The 13,306-nt window shown below is 48.0% G+C and overlaps 1 protein-coding gene across 1 annotated transcript in view; it reads right to left on the reverse strand.

Annotated features, from left to right (window-relative positions):
• The window catches only part of Podxl (podocalyxin like), a 41,840-nt gene continuing 28,534 nt past the window's right edge, over positions 1-13,306 (reverse strand). The window contains exons 2-8 of the mRNA XM_028781694.1: positions 7,706-8,314; positions 5,724-5,944; positions 5,407-5,478; positions 3,520-3,667; positions 3,255-3,316; positions 2,886-3,053; positions 1-1,841 (exon numbers count right to left, since the gene is read on the reverse strand). Of these exons, the coding sequence (XP_028637527.1) occupies positions 1,644-1,841; positions 2,886-3,053; positions 3,255-3,316; positions 3,520-3,667; positions 5,407-5,478; positions 5,724-5,944; positions 7,706-8,314 (1,478 nt within the window). The 3' untranslated portion in view covers positions 1-1,643. The remainder of the gene's footprint in view (positions 1,842-2,885; positions 3,054-3,254; positions 3,317-3,519; positions 3,668-5,406; positions 5,479-5,723; positions 5,945-7,705; positions 8,315-13,306) is intronic.

The raw sequence follows: 13,306 nt of genomic DNA on the forward strand, positions 1-13,306 counted from the left end.
AAATAAGCTGCTCCAAACCAGACAGTTAGTCATGGGAATTTATGACCAAGAACAATACAAACCATGGACCTAATTCAAAGCTCCACACAGGGTTCCCCTGCCCCTTTCTCAGAAAACTAGATAAAACATCACTATGCTGGGCCCTTGACAGCCTTTTACAAGACTACTTGACACTGCTGAGCCTGTAAATCCTGTGTTAGGTACTAGGCATGGTTTTATGTTTCCCTGAGAGTCCACCAAAAAAAAATGGGACAGCTGGATTGCTTCAAAGAACACCAGAAACAAAAAGCCTGGCTCTATGTTGGAAGAATAGGCAATGATATCTTAAAACTGCATGTTCTTGGCTTTTCTCCATGACAAAGGAAGGTGCAAACCAATGGAATCAGCTAACAGTCTCCAGGATCTGAGCTCCAGCCTTTGGCAGTGAGGAGCTGGATTAAACACACACACACACACACACACACACACACACACACACACACACACACACATAACATACCATAATACAACAACCCAAGTCCTCAGTAACTTGAAAAGTCCCTGAGCTTCCTGTGGAACAGTAATGCCTGGTAGGTTAGATTGATTGTCTACTGAGACACATTTGCCAATCACGGACCAGTCGGGAGGGACCCCAGGACATGTCTGTCCCTAGACAACTGCTCTGTGACACGCAGTTTTGAGGAGTCACCCCCTCAGCTGAGCGGTGAACAACGAAAAAGGAACATCTTGCTTTCAGTAGCTACTGTAGACTTGTTCCTAGTGGGAGCAGAAAGCCAGAGGAGATTTGGGGGAGTATCTTCTAGGGAGTGCCTTGAATGGTAGGCCAGTGTCAGTCAGTACAGAATCAGCTGCCATGAGGAAGCCATCTGAGCATTAGCTTCCTTTCTCTCTGCCTGCCCACCCACCCCTTAGGCAGACTCCATTAGACAGTGAGGCCTGTGAGTTAGGGCCCAGTCCCACTAAGCAAAGGCAAGGAAATCAGAATGTAGACCAAGAGGTCCAAAGCCATGCCCTGGGAAATAACGGGACTAAAGACTAACTCATGAGAGGCGGGATACAACAAGCTAGCAGAGGCCATATTATAGGAGATGGAAATGTGGGACCTGTCCTTGAGACCAGACCATAGAGGCTTGTTTTTTTTTTTTCCAGCCTGCCCACTTACAACTGTCTTATGCCTTGGGGAAGGGGCACAGATGAACACAGTAGTGTGTCTTGATGCAATTAAGCACCAGACTGAGGAAAACAACCTTTGTCATCACCAAATGGCTGTGTGGCCCTGTGCAAGTCACCTGACCTCTTAAGGCCTCAGCCATCTTACTTAGGAGATGAGAGGGTGCCATTCCTAGAGGAGTTCCCGAGCCTTTCGCATGGCGTTCTTCATCTTCCTCCTGCCTTCCAGTGGCTCTGGGCTCAGGCACAAGTAGGTTATTTTACATGAGGGAACTGAACAGAATGTGACTTCATTGAACTTGAAAGGGAAAATTAAGGCCCTGTGGGGATGGGAAGGAGGGAGACAACCCTCAGAGTCCATTTTCCCTCCCCAGTCTTTCTGTCTTCAGGTGGGAAGTCCCGCCCCCCTTGTCCAAATGGCACTTTGGGTGGTCTGGAGCTCTGCAGTGTAATCGGGGTGCCTGGCAGACTGATCAGAGGTGTGTGTCTTCCTCCTCATCTAGGTCATCCTTGGTCAAGTTGTCCAGAGGGACAATCCAACTGTCCCCCAGCTCCCCATTGAGGTTGACCACCTTCTTCTCCTGCATCTCAGAAGGAGTCTCCATCACTTCCAAGGTTGGGTTGTCATGGTAACCATTCTCTACTGTCTGCAGCTCCTCTGTGAGTCGTTGCTAAAGTAGGGACAATAACACCAGGAAGAAGGCAATTTTAGAGTACTGTGAGCTTTAATATGAAACATATTTCCCCATTCAACCCAGGGACCTCAAGTTAGCTAGATTAAATTCTGGAGGTTCACTTGTGGAGGCAGAGACCACCCTGGCTACCAGCCTGACTACTTCATGAGTACCCCCTCAAATCCTAAAATTGCCAGCTGCTCTGTACCTTCATTCCAGTGGCAATCTGTGACATCATGGACAAGGATTTCTGAAGACATTTTGTCCTTAAGTTCTTTTTTTTCTTCTCCATCCTTCCCCATAAAACCTCTGTTTTTCTACCTCATTCCATAATAAGTAACAGAGAAGACCAAGAAAAAAAGGGGGGGCCTTCAGACCCGCTTGACAGGACTTTTCAAATGGTCAAGGTAAACAGGGTGGTCCCTATGGACGTCCAGGCAGTAGTTTGTGCTCTGAGATCTGGCTGTGGATACACATTGCCATCACTCATGCCTCAGTCCGTGTACAAGGTCACTAGGAGTGGGAACTGTCTTAATGCTCTCAGTAGTTTGCAGCTAGGGTGCAGACCCACAGCAGAACAGCACTGTAAAGATGAGACAGGGTCCTGCTGTGTAGCCCAGGCTGACCTCAAACTTGTGATCCTCCTGCCTCAGCTTCTCAAGGGCTGCCATTACAGATGATGGTGTGATTCTAGTAGGTTGGGTGAAAGAAGCTTTGGTTAGAGGACCATTTGCCTAAGGCCACATAGGATATATTTAGGGATCATATCCCTAAATCTCCAGAACAGTTCTGCAAGGTACCATGCCCACTATGCAGATGACAAGGCTGCAGACTTATGACCGACTTACAGACATGGACAGAGCCAGGGCTTAAACCCAGTGTTTCTGTTCTTGTTTCCACACTGTGTTTCCAGTGTTAGAGACAAGCTAGCTTGATAATGGGGACAAGAGCCTGTTCAAAGGGTCCAGGCCCACTCATGTGGACAGGCCGAGTGAGAGGCACACTGGGTTACTGGGCTACCTAGAATAAGAAAATACCCACCTGGTCCTTCCTCTGGGAGATCCGCTGGTGACAGCAGCCGTAGAGGGCAGCGACGAGGAGCAGGAAGGATGCCATGCAGACTATGGTGATGATGAGTGGCAGGCTGAAGCGGTCCTCATTGACTTCTGGAGGTCCTTCCTTCCCCAGCTTCATGTCACTGACTCCGGCCTGGCCGAGACACAGAACTTAAGTGGCAGAAAACAGAGTCCAGACCTCTTGTCTCCACTCCAGTCAAATGGGAGCTCTTCTGGGTGGGTCTGCTGCCCCTATCCTACTACCCGCCCTGTCCACTTGTGTGTGCCTCTCCTGCAGGTTTACACTATCCAAGGACCTTCTAACCAGAGGACAGTACAGGGCAGAGCTTCTTACCTCCGTCAGGTCATCCCATTTGTCCTTCAGAAGCTCATACACATCCTTAGGAGAAAGCTTTGCTGTGGGAGAGACAGAGACCAGCCCAGAGTGAAATGGCAGGGGTAGAGTGGGTACCCGAGAGGAGGGTATCCTGTATCTGTCCCAGTCCCTCGGGTCCCCTGGGATGGTTGCTGGCATGTATATGCTTAGGTGCCTCCACCCCCAACCATCCTTCTGTGGCACTCTGCCCCCACAGGCTTGGGTCCCCTCACCCTCGACTCACTCTCAATAGTGATCCTCTTTACTGCCACCGCCTGGGTCTCTCGAATAGGGGCCAGCTGTAGAGCACACAAATCCTGAGCTGGCTTGAAGGAGGCTTTGACTGAGTGACATAGCAGTTCCACGAGTCTTTCATCAGGAGGGCTCCCTTCCTAGTGTACAGAGAGCACAGGTGATTCTCAGGCTTTGCCACAACAGCTTGGGCTTGTGAGACTGCCCCCTGCCCGCTCAGCCTGCCGGAGTCTCTTCTCCATACCTCACTAGTGCCACTCCTAGATCACCAGGGATTAAGTTTGCATTTTTCTCACAGGCTAATCCTTATCCTCTCAGTCTTATTCCAAGTTCTTTTCCCATCTCCTCAACCTAAAGATCTTGTCTGCATGTCACCCCCCAACCCCAGGCTTCCCCTGTCCTCCCAGCAAGGTCCCTGAGGCTCTGGAACCAGTGGCTGCATTATCATGCCTCAGCTGGGAGTGGGTAAAAACAGAGTACAGCACTCCTCCATTGCCAGAGGAGAGAGGCAATCCAGGGATTGGAACCTGCCATTCTCCAGCCTCTTTCGCCACCTCAGACTGAGAGGGAAAGTGAGGCACGCTGAATGGGCAGAAGGGGACTCTGGGGTATGTCCACAGGGTTACTTACACAGACCTAAGCCCAGAAACAGGGCTTTAGGGCTGAGGCTGAGGCGTAAGCTATGGGCTTTTACTCGGTACTGCCAGTGCAGGGATCACTCACTAATGTTTCCCTCCCTGATTCTGGATGAGGGGCTGAGATTGAAAACATGAGCTCCTGACCCCAGCATCCTTTAGGTCTCCCACACACCCCCTACATTTCCCATGTGCCGTTTCCTTCAGCCCAGCAGCACTTTACTCCGTCACCAAGAGAGGATCCAGCACTTTCCATCTTCCTTTTCTAAGAAAAGGGAAGACCGCTTCCCACTAACAAAACAGCCGATGGACTTCAACCTAAAACATCATCTTGGGAGCAATTTCCTGCCTTCTCGCCAAAGCTCAATCCCAGAACAACATTGCTTCCTCTAAACCTCTGATGGCTAAGTTCATGCTTCTGTAGTTCACTCAGTGAGTTACAGCAAAATAAAACCCCTGGAAGAAAATAATAGCAGAACCCAAAGTCTCCAACCTAGTGGGAAACCAAGCCCTCTTCTATTCCTAGAAGTGACTGCAAAAATGGCAGTGGCCAGTAGAGGGCAGCAACAAATCAGCCACCTCCTGCACCAAGGAGGTCAATGGCCATGCACTGTGCAGCCCCACCAAGCCCTTGGTCCCAGAACACTGGTGGTATGAATGGAGCCATATACATTTCTATACCCTCTTATATGGAACTAGGCAGAGGATCAGGAACTATGACTTCACTGTCGTAACTCTTTTCTGAGAGTGAACTGGGGATCTCGAGCGCTAGTCAAAAGCTCTCTCTAGCACTCCTGTTACTTTTAATGAGAAAGTCTCATTAAGTTGCCAGGGCTAGCCTCAAACACACTCTGTGGACTTCAGTCCTCCTGCCTCAACGTTCTAAGTAGCTGGAACTAGAGGCCTGAGCCACACAACCCGCCAAAACCTACCAATACTTCACACACACACACACACACACACACACACACACACACACACACACACAGCCACCAAACTGCAACCAGACCAACCAGAGCAGTAAAAGGTGACGGGCTGCATAGGGTCTGCGGATGTTCTGCGCATGCTCTGCACATGCTCTGCGGGAGCTCTGCGCATGCTCTGCACATGCCCTGGGCCTGGAGTAAGCTGGTGTGCTGACTTAGAGAAGACGGAAGTGTGTATGGAAAAAGTCTACTCCCTTTAAGGAGCTCATGGACCGGGCGGGATGTAGGATGAATTGGGGTTCAGGAATGTGTACTCACGCAAAGGCGAGCGCTCGTGAGGTTCAGTATGAGGAGTTCCTCGTCTGGCATTATGGGAGGATCACATTTGAGCTGGAAGAAGTTAAAAGATGAAGGGTTAGGCACAAAGTCACGTGATCTTGGATTCTCCCCTGGGTGAAGGTGGGTGGCACGGGGGAGGGGCACATGTACCTGGCTGTCCAGCTGTTTCAGAACAGAGGAACCGGGAAAACAAGACAACTTTTCCTTAAAGCACCCTGCCAGGGCCCCTGAGAAGGCCAAAGGAAAAGACTTCCCTTGGGTTTGGGCTTTTTCATCCCGTCCTCTGCTAGAATTACCTTGTAATTCCCAAAGGTCCAGATGGGCAAGGGTGTGCTGGGGCCTTGAGAGGTCATGGTAGTCCAATTAGAGCTGGTGTTTGCGAACCTCTCAGTCGGAACCACGAACTCAGTTACCACTGGAGACTCTGTAGGCTGTGGCGGTGTGGAGACGGGCAATGTCGTGATGCCTGACGTCTGGCTGGTGATGGGCTGAGTGGCTTCAGAGGTGCCCAGCGGTTCTGTAACAGACAAAGCAAAGGCTGAGGAGACCAGCTGTACCTGCCAAGGGAGCACAGTCTTTTCTGGCTTCATGATTCTCACAAGCGGAAACCAGTAGTTATGAAGAGGAAAAAGAGGCAGGAATGAGGAAGTGGGGTCCTGGGCCATGGGACAGAATGAGTTAGACTTGGATGAACTAAGAGCTAAGCAGGAGTCCCAGAAACAATGTTGCAGTTACCTCTGAGGCACGGGTGGGGCCTGTGGAAGGTGAGCCACAGCTAACACACTGTGCGTGCTTCGTAGGCAGGGCTGTGCTTTGTATGTCAAAGGCACTTGCTCGTTTAGAATGCGCTCTGCTTGTCAACAGGGAAACTTTAACTTGGTGACTTGTTCAAGGTTACAGGGCACAGCTGTGAGAGTGGAGGATTTGAACAGACCTGCTGAGCCTGCGCACCTGCTACAGGGTGTAGCCCTGTCTCTCAGGGCATGGGATCCTGCTCAGAAACCCCGACTCAGGATTTTAAGGTTCCTGAGGCGGCCATAGATCCTGACACTAATTTAAGCACCTAGTTAAGACTGGTATTTTAAAAACTAAGTAAGTAGAACCAGAAACAAGACTGGATGTGATGGTGCGCAGCTTTAATCCCAGCATCTGGGAGGCTGAGGCAGGCAGATCTCTTGTGAGTCTGAAGCCATGCTAGTCTACATAGTGAGTTCCTTCCAAGGCCAGCCAGTTTCAGGAAAGGAAGGAAGGGAAGGACGGAAGGAGGGACGGAGGGAGGGAGGGAGGGAAGAAAGAAAGGAGAGAGAAAGAAAGGGAGACAGAAAACAGCAGTATGCATGGCATACCACAAGTCCTGAAAGAAAGAACAAAAGCTTGCAGGAGTCAGCCACCCTCCTGCTCCATTATATGGGTCCCTGGGCTCCAACTCAGGTCATCAGACTTGGCAGCAAGCGCCACACACTGACTTTTATTTCTTTATTTGTACTTATTTAAAAATGTACTTCTTATGGTGGCTTGCTACCACACAAATCTGAAAAGCACTGTTTTAGAATTTTCTAACACCCTGCTGCCACAACACGGGGCACAAGCCTCGGCATAGATTCTGGACTGGTTGAATTTTTGCACTTCTAGCCTTATCACTGCTAAAAGGGGTATCCAAGGCTAGGTCTGATTAAGGCAGGAGACATGTCGAATGGTTAAAACTCAGCAGACACCATTATCTTCCAACTGAGTGACAGTCTGAGTATGCACTGCCAACTGTCTCTCTCTCTGTCTCTCTCTCTCTGTCTCTGTCTGTCTCTGTCTCTCTCTCTCTTACACACACACACACACACACACACACACACATTTTACCTGCATTTTTGTCTATGGACCAATTGAATGTATGCAATGCCCAAGTAGGCCAGAAGAGGGTGTCAGACGATTACAAATGGTTGTCAATTGCCCTGCGTATGTTGAGAATTGGACCTAGGTCCTCTATAGGAGCAGCCAGCGCTCTTACCAACGGAGCCATTTCTCCAGCCCTTCTCATTTCTTAAGAAAAACAAAAGCAACCTGAATGGCAGGGTGCACATCTTTAATCCCAGTGTTCAGGAGGCAGAGGAAGGTAGATCTCCGACCAAGGCCAACCTTGGTCTACAGAGTGAGTTCCATGACAGCCAGGGCTACACAGTGAAACCCTGTCTCCAAAAACCAAAAGAGAAAAAAGATAAAAAAAAATGAAAGAAAGGAAAGAAGGAAGAAAAGCAAAAACAAACAATGCCAAGAAATGACTTACTGTGTGTAGTAGGCTCCCATGGCAGTGTAGAGTTGTCAGTGCCAGATACAGAGCCAGTGCTGCTAGGAACAGCAGTAGGGGTATGCTGTCCCTCAGGATGGCTCTCTGTGCTCTGCGAAGGAGAAGCCACAGGCTGATGAGGGCTTGCTGTGCTGTCTGTTGTGGGGGTAGAAGGAAGCGTTGAGGAGGTATTCTGGTCAGTAGGCTGAGAAGGGACGTTGGTTAGCCCCGGAGTGGTCAGTGGGGCTACGGTAATACTGACAGTGCTCTTGCCTCCAGAGGAGACTGTCTGTCCACTGCTACTAGTCGGGGCAGTGTTACTGGGGGAGCTTGTTTTAGTCTTGTCATCCTCGGAGCCACTGGAAATTGTAGTTGGACTGCCACTGTTTTGATTGTCCCTGGAGTGTGTTGGGGAGGTTGGAATAGATGTCGGAGTTTGGACTGAGGTTTTGGATGATATAGGGTTGCTTTGCTGAACTGGAGAAAGTGTAGTTGCCACTGGGTCACCAATTGTGACTTTTTGGGGCGCTGTTTTAGTCACTGCTGTTGAGGTGTCTTGATGGGTCTGGACAGTGGTAGATTTGATAGCAGATGTGCTAGCCTCACTTCCTGTTGATAAAGACAACAAGCCAGGTATTAGCCAGAGTGTTTGTGGACTTCTCTAGCTCATCCCCACTACCTCCCACCCATCTCTGGCATTTGCCTTGCTGAAGCCTGTATCCTAAATGAGTCTACAGTTACACAGCCCCTCAAGTCTGCCCTGCCCTGGGGCTCTGCTGTCCCACGCCCACCACACACACACACCCAGCTCCCAGATACCTTCCAAAACATTACAGTAAGTACTGACAAGAGCCACATAGCCTTTCTCAGGATGATACAGCCGACAAGGGCAAATGGATGACAGACTGCAGTTACACAAATGTTCACAAGGACCCTCTGTGGACTATGATAGGGAAAAGCAGTGTGCTTGGGCTGGGTTTAGCTTGGTGGCTTAACCTAAGTGGGCAACGGGTCAAGTAAGAGAGGCTTTTTATTGGTTTAAAAGAATGTGTGTTGAGGGCACTGCTACAAGACAGGACCTTATGTGGACTTATGTGGCACAAGACCCAGAACTTACAGCTCTCGGGAGATGACATGAAGACAGGACAACTGTTTTTTGTAACAACAAAACAACCTGCATTTCTTACTGTGGTAAGACACCTTGACCACAAGCAACTCCGTGGATAAAACTGGGTTTGTTACGGATACAGAAGGGGTCCTGGTCCATTATACCAGGAAGTTAAAGTAAGAACTTAAAGCATCATAACCAGTCACAAGCAAGGAGAGTAACCATGGGGTCTCTGCTTGCTCGGCTACTATTCTGCTCTCTTAAACTGTTTACATCCCCTATCTGGAGGAGGATACCACGATGGGCAGGGTCTTCCTACATCAATTAACAATCAGGATAATCTTCCATAGACATGCCCACCAGGCCAACTTAATATAGATAAGTAATTTACTCCATTAATACTCTCTTCCCAGATGGTGCCAGGTTGTATCAAGTTGGCAGTTACAATAACCAACATAACTCAGCCCTTGTCAACGTGACACACAAATTCATCACTTTAAGTCATTAACAGCAGCAGCCCCCTACTGATCATTAAGCTAAGAGGAATGCTATGTGAACAAGAAGTAGCTCCAACAGAGAAAGACAGAATAAAATGTGAAGGTCTCAAGTCCGGGGAAAGGGACTAAGGGGAGACACGGATGTCTGCATGGAGCTTGGAGAGCGGGGGAGGGGCAGCTGAGACTGGAGGCCTTAGAGCTGTCCAAACTGAACAGCTCTGAGAATAGAACGAGGTTCTCTTAAAAGTATATCCTAGCCCAGGTGTGCTTGGGAGGCAAAAGCAGGTGAATCTCGATAAACTCCAGGCCAGGCTGGTCTGCATAGTTCAGGAAGAGCCAGAGCAACATAGTGAGACCCCATCTCAAAAAAAAAAAAGAAAAAAAAAAGAAAAATTACATAATACATATATATGTACACATATACATATATACATATATAAATATTTATATATAAATATATAATATATACATTAAAGGAGATATATAGATATAGATATCCTAGATCAAATGATACCTAAGTTCAGAGGTCAAAATAAGGTCTTGAATCTTATTTACATGTAAAGGAGGAAAAACTATTGCACGGGGTGAGAAACCCATGCTTTCACCTTTATAGAATGTGATCTAAAGGGAGAAAGCCTACAGATAGGACCCGTAGGGTGTCTATCAGTCACCCAGGGGAAGGGCTGCTGGCTAGAGGTGGAGGGCTAGACATTAGAGACAAGCAGAGGTTGGATTCAGGACTGTATTTGATCAGGTCAGTGTGGAGAAGGAGGAAAATCAGAGACTGTGAGAGGGTGCTGGTGATTCCTGATTTTCTCCTTCAGCAGTAGGGAGGCTGTGCGGTGAAGGGGGTGCTGTGGTCAGCTACGTTTCTGTGTGGACAAGCTCTCACCCCATGAGACTGGCCAGACACAGATTGAAATTGCTGTGCATTAGTTTGTCCTGTATTCCCTGGATCCACAAGCAGGTGTCAGTTGCCCGGGACATGCATCTAGTCAGGAAGGGAAGAAATTATAATGGCAGCAGTAGGAGACTGTGTGCAAGCACAAACGGTCCTGACAGGTGACGCTAGTGAGCGCCCAGTGCTCTGTGGGGCATCTTGAACCACAGCCTGAAGAGGGGATGTGTTTCTCCATAACAGGCAAGATCCCAGTCTCTTTCGTACATGGTGTGGCACCATCAAGCCTTACGGGAGCCAACGGCAGCCAAAAATCTATCAAGGAGACAGTATTCTGGTTCATGAAGTGGCATTTCTGGGATTGACTGCTATCTATGACTGAAGGGCACACATAATAGAATGTCTTTTTTTTTTTTTTAATCAATCTACCCAGATGTAGTGGTGCGTATCTCTTGTCCTGCTACACAGTGAGTTCAGGGAGTCTGAACCACTTGAGATCCTGTTTCAACTCTCTCCTGCCACACACAAACAGATCTAGAGCCATGTTGCAGGGGCAAAGGGCAGGGGCGAGATGGCATGTGCATGTGATCATGCATCTGCATGTACATGTATGTTAGTGTGTGCAGTACATGTGAGTGCATGTGGAAACTGACAACCTTGGGCATCGTTCCTCGGGACCCATCCACCTTTTTTGGGACAAGGTCTCTCACTGGCCTGGAATTCACTGGTTAGACTAGGCTGGCCAGTGTGCCGAGAGGTGGGGTAAAGAGGCAGGTTGTTCCCACTGTCCCAGCCCTGACTTATAAGCAAGGTTGTGGGGATTGAACATCAGTTTCTCATGTTTGCCTGTTATCACTGAAGGACATCTTCCTGACCCTCTAGGTGCTGTACTTTGATTGGGGATTTCCCAACTGATTACATCATAATTTCTTGTCTCCCTGATATGGCTAAGTGTCAGCATCAGTGGAATTTAAGAGATACAGAGGCAGACAGTAACTCTGTGGTGAGTTGAATAAGGATGACCCCCATAGGCTCATATATTTGAATGCTTAGTCATCAGGGAGTGACACAATTTTAGAAAAGAATTAGGAGGTGTGGCCTCATTGGAGTGCATGTGGCCTTGTTGGAGAAAGTGTGTCACTGAAGGTGGGCTTTAGGGTTTAAAAGCCCATGCCAGTTCTTGTCTATGTCTGCCTGTCTGTCTGTCTGTCTATCTACCTACCTATCTATCTACCTATCTATCTCTATCTATCTCTATCTCTGCTTTTGGGTCAGGATATTGTTCTCAGCTACTGCTCTAGCACCACATCTGTATGTCTGCATGTCTGTATGTCTCTCTGCCATGATGACAGTGGACTAACCTCTAAAACCGTAAGAAAGCACCTCATTAAATGCTTTCTTTTTATAAGAGTTACCATGACCAGCCGGGTGGTAGGTAGAACACACCTTTAATTCTAGCACTCAGGAGGCTGAGGCAGATCTCTGAGTTCAAGCTCCGTATGCATAGTGCATTCTAGGACAGACAAAGCTACACAGAGAAACCCTGTCGGGGGAGAAAAAAAAATAGAAGAGTTGCCATGGTCATGGTATCTCCTCATAACAATAGAATGGTGATTAAGACAGGTTTCTTACAGTGGTGAACAGAGGAAAACAGCTTCCTAATCTGGAGCTGTGGACATTTTGAGCTGGAATCTTCTCTGTTGTAGGCAGTTGCCCTGTGCAGTAGAGTGTTCTAGCAACATCTCCGTCCACTAGATATAAGTAACAGACACACACATCCGCCTCCAGAATGCCCCTGATACTGCCATATACCCTTTAAAGGCATCAGTGACTCCCCAGTAAAAACCAACTAACGTGAGAGAGGACCAAATTCATTCCATAAAGTCCCAACCAGCACAGAATAGAAACCACAGGTCTTCTAAGACCAAAGGAATTTCTCTTTGGCAGCTGAAAGGCTGAGACAGATGAAAGACAAAAGACTGTTTCTGGGGGTTGCCAGATCCCAGACTTAGTTTAATTGATCACCTCATTAGGTCTCTAGTAATAGAAATGGACCTTGACACATGGGGATACATACAAATGAGCCAAACTACCCATAAGCCTCCATCTCTGATGGCATTCCCTTGTCAGTAGTTAGCCATGTTTCTATTTGGTAAATCCTATCTTGCTTAGGACTCCCAAAAATTCTAGCTCTCAAAACACAAAAATAACTTTTGCATCAGGATAAATTTATCCATGTAGGTACACAATCAGAGATCCGGCACTCCATACGCTGGCTCAAGGTACTCAGCTTTGGATAGCTTGTTATAGAAAGACAAAACTGGGTGGATGATTACATTGTCAGAATGTTCAATAGTGGTGCAAGAAGAAATCCAAAGTCTTGGAGAGAGATGCTAGTGTTAATCAAGAGGGGGCTAGAGATGCCGAGCAGGCACAAGGACCTGACTTCGGATTTCTAGAATCCTGGGAAGGCTGGCTTCAGTATCATGTGTCTGTAATCACAGCATCCCTGCAGTGAGATGAGAGGTGGGAGAGACTGCAAGGTAAGGAACTACCCCTGAGGTTGTACACACACACGTACACACACACACACACACACCATAAACAAAGATTCTTTTAAAGTATCAGCTTGACCCCCAGCACCATGCACAGGCAGTGACGAGCACTATCGTGTTTGCCCTGTCCACGTGTACTCTAACTTGGTTCCCTTAGCTCACATAACACTGACAACTCCTGACAGGGCTTTCAGCAACACTTACCACATGTTCTAAGATGTATTTCTCAATATGTCTCTCTAATGAACACATGTTATAAATACCTGTTGATTGTGTTTTCAGAGTTGTTTGGTTGGTTGGTTTTTTTTGTTTTGTTTTGTTTTTGTTTTTTGAGTGGTTTATAAAATAGCTATTCTTTCTTTTTCTGACTTTCTATTTTTCTTTTTTTTTTTTTTGGTTTTTCGAGACAGGGTTTCTCTGTGTAGTTCTGGCTGTCCTGGAACTCACTCTGTAGACCAGGCTGGCCTCAAACTCAGAAATCCGCCTGCCTCTGCCTCCCAAGTGCTGGGATTAAAGGCGTGCGCCACCACCGCCCGGCGACTT

This window comes from Grammomys surdaster, unplaced genomic scaffold (assembly GCF_004785775.1).
Source record: "Grammomys surdaster isolate TR1022 unplaced genomic scaffold, NIH_TR_1.0 514, whole genome shotgun sequence".
Classification (NCBI taxonomy): domain Eukaryota; kingdom Metazoa; phylum Chordata; class Mammalia; order Rodentia; family Muridae; genus Grammomys; species Grammomys surdaster.